Here is a 3,264-nt window from a genome sequence, read left to right on the forward strand (position 1 = left end):
CCCCGGCCCCCCCTCTGCTTAAGATCATGGAGTCGCCCGGGCGCCAGGCCGCCGAGGCGGAGGTCGGCCCCGCCGAGGTCCTCCAGCTTCGCGCCCAGATCCTGGCCTTCCGGTACCTGGACAGCGACTTGCCCGTGCCGGCGGAGGTCCTGGCCGCGGCGCTCGGGCCGCCTGACACCCGGGCCGCCTGCGCGCACGAACAGGCGGAAGAGCAGGAGGACCCGCTGCTGGACCCGCTGCTGGTGGCGCTGCGCTCGCCGCTGGCCAGCGGGGACATCGCCGCGCAGCTGGACTTCCGGGCAGCCTTCCTCCGGTCCCGGGCTCAGGAGCGCCTGGCCCTGCTCGGGGATCTGACCGCGTCGGACCTCGGAACCGGGCACCTGGGCGAGGGGGGCTCGCTCAAGGTCCAGGCCATGTCCGAGCTGCGGGCCCTGCGCCTGGTGGACCTCCAGCGTGAGGTACGTGCCTCTCGGTCCTCCTCGCGCCGTTCTCCGGACCCTCCGACCATCGGGTCGCGTGGGAAGCCCCCGCCCCGACTTACATCATGTGTGTGTGTGTGTGTGTGTGTGTGTGTGTGTGCATGTGTATGTGTACCCGCCCTCTCCGTGTACCTCTCCTCGTGGGCAGCTCAAGGACCGAATCGTGCGCATGCAAGACCCATCCACGGCCGTGGACCGCATGCTGACGGCCGGGGCAGCCACCTACACCCGCGCGGCCACCCTCCCGGCGGCCGGGGCCGGGTCACTTGCCGACATGAGCATCACCGAGCGCCTGGAGCGACAGCAGCAGGTGCGCTTCCCCCCCTGGCGAATGGCCCCCCTCCCCCCGCCCCCCTTCCCCTTGTCATCCTCGCGTGCGGCCGCCTCGTACTAACGCATGCGTGCGCGCGGCCACCGGTTTGGCCACGTACACACACACACATACACGCATCCCTTCGCATCGCTCTCCGCTCTGCTCCGCTTGCCAGGTGGATCGGCAAATCCGCGAGGAGCGTGACCGGCTTCGCCAGCGGGCCTCCGTGGCCAGCCTGGTCGATCACTCACAGGCATTCTTCCGCTCGCATGCGTCCTCCTCCCGGCGACTATCCATGTACGTGCCCTGCCCTGCGGCCTGCTTGTCCCGGGTGTGCGGGTCCCCCCTCGGGGCGGCCCGCCCCCGCCCTCCCCCCCTGTGTGACACTCTGACCGCTGTCCGCCCTCCCGGGTCTCTTCCTCTCGCCATCTCGGCGTCCCCGACTCCCTCTTTCTTCGTCCCCCCCCCCCCCCCCCCCCGGCACGCAGGCTCGGGCGGTCGGTGGTCCAGTTCCATGCGACGCAGCAGCGCGACGAGGAGCGCCGGCAGGACCGCGTACGCCGCGACATGGTCCGCTTCTTGAAGTACGTCTCCGCATGCTGGCGCTGCATTGCGCGCCTGGCCCTGTTCTCTCGGCTCCTTGTGCTGGCGTGATGCTGACCCGGTCCGCAGGGAAAACAACGAGGCGGAGTTCCGTGCGCTGGTCCGGTCGGCCAAGAACGCGCGTGTGTCCTACCTGCTGGAGCAGACGGATCTCTTCCTGGAGAACCTGCGCGGCAAGGTCCTCGAGCAGAAGCAGGCCATCTCCACCGGCGGCCTGAGCGGGTCCACCTCGCAGGTCTTCGGCCAGACGACGCCGGCGGGGGATGCCGCCACGGCCGACGTGGCCCCGGCCGAGGGGGGCACCGATGACTTTTACCAAATCGCACACTCCATCCTGGAGCCGATCACCGAGCAGCCGGGCATCCTGGTGGGCGGCCAACTGAAGGAGTACCAAATCAAGGGTGCGTCGGGGTGCGGCCCCCCTCCCCCCTTCCCCCCCCCCCGCCCCGAACCCGGGCAGGGGGCAGGGCGCCGCCATGCCGTCCTTTTGCCAACATTTGCCTCACCTGCCCGGCGGGCATTCTCACATCCGCCTTCGTGCCGGTGTCGGGCACGCGCACGCCAGGCCTCCAATGGATGGTGTCGCTCTACAACAACAACCTCAATGGCATCCTGGCCGATGAGATGGGCCTCGGCAAGACCATCCAAACGATCTCCCTCATTTCGTACCTCATGGAGAAGAAGAACCTCATGGGGCCGTACCTGATTTTGGCCCCCCTGTCCACCCTGAGCAACTGGCGGCTTGAGTTCGACCGGTGGCTGCCGTCGGCCAACCTGGTGCGTTGGCGCCACCCTGTGGCTTGAGTGCACATTTGGCATCGATGCGTGCCTGACTGACACTGGGTGCGGCCTTCTGTGGCTCCTCGCTGGCGGTGTGCATGTTCATGTGCATACACGTGTATGGACATGCGCATGTCCATCGGCATGTGTGTGCATGCGCATGTCCATCTGCATGTGTGTGCATGCGCATGTCCATCTGCATGTGTGTACATGCACACACACACACACAAACGCCCACGACCGACGTAGATTGTGTACATGGGCGGGCGCGACGTGCGCCGCCAGCACCACGCCGCCATCCGCAGCGGGGACTTCCACGTCCTGCTGACCACCTATGAGTATGTCATCCGAGATGTGGGGATCCTGTCGCGGCCGCGCTGGTCGTACATGATCATCGACGAGGGCCACCGGATCAAGTCCCGGTCATCCAAGCTGAATGTCACCCTGGCCAAGCATTACCCGGCGCCGCACCGGCTGCTGCTGACCGGCACGCCGCTGCAAAATAACCTGCCGGAGCTTTGGGCGCTGTTGAATTTCCTGCTGCCGGTGGTCTTCGGGTCGCTGTCCTCCTTCGATGAGTGGTTCAATGCGCCGTTCTCCGGGCACCCGTCGGCCGCGGCCACCGGGGCCACGGCCGGCCTGTCGAGTTCGGCACTGGCCGTGGCGCGCGGCGAGAAGCTCGAGCTTTCCGAAGAGGAGTCGCTGCTGGTCATCCGCCGGCTGCACAAAATCCTGGAGCCCTTCATGTTGCGGCGGCTGAAGAAGGATGTTGAGCTTGCCCTGCCGGACAAGGTGGAGCGCATTGTCCGCTGTGGCATGAGTGGCATCCAGCAGATGCTCTACCGCGTCATGAAGAAGAGCGGGTGCGTAAAAGCAGTCGAGTGTGTTGGTGTGCGGGCGCCGGGTCCCGCTTCTGTTGCTGACATGCCCTTTGATCTCTCCCTCTCTCCCCCTCTCTCTCTTCATTGTTTTGTCCTTCTCTCTGTGTATTTTTATCTGTCTGTCTATCTTTTCCCCTTGCGCTGTCTGTCTCCCTTGCCTCTCCCCTGCGCTGTCTATCTCCCTTGCCTCTCCCTTGCGCTGTCTGTC

At 66.3% G+C, this 3,264-nt stretch overlaps 1 protein-coding gene across 2 annotated transcripts in view; it reads left to right on the plus strand.

Annotated features, from left to right (window-relative positions):
- H696_05722 overlaps positions 1-3,264 on the plus strand; it is an 8,990-nt gene continuing 5,726 nt past the window's right edge. For both annotated transcript variants that reach the window (XM_009499537.1, XM_009499536.1), the window contains exons 1-7: positions 1-458; positions 628-789; positions 968-1,089; positions 1,281-1,376; positions 1,465-1,796; positions 1,961-2,172; positions 2,425-3,038. In XM_009499537.1, the coding sequence (XP_009497812.1) occupies positions 27-458; positions 628-789; positions 968-1,089; positions 1,281-1,376; positions 1,465-1,796; positions 1,961-2,172; positions 2,425-3,038 (1,970 nt within the window). In that variant the 5' untranslated portion in view covers positions 1-26. The remainder of the gene's footprint in view (positions 459-627; positions 790-967; positions 1,090-1,280; positions 1,377-1,464; positions 1,797-1,960; positions 2,173-2,424; positions 3,039-3,264) is intronic.

Source organism: Fonticula alba (assembly GCF_000388065.1).
Source record: "Fonticula alba strain ATCC 38817 unplaced genomic scaffold supercont2.13, whole genome shotgun sequence".
Lineage (NCBI taxonomy): Eukaryota > Rotosphaerida > Fonticulaceae > Fonticula > Fonticula alba.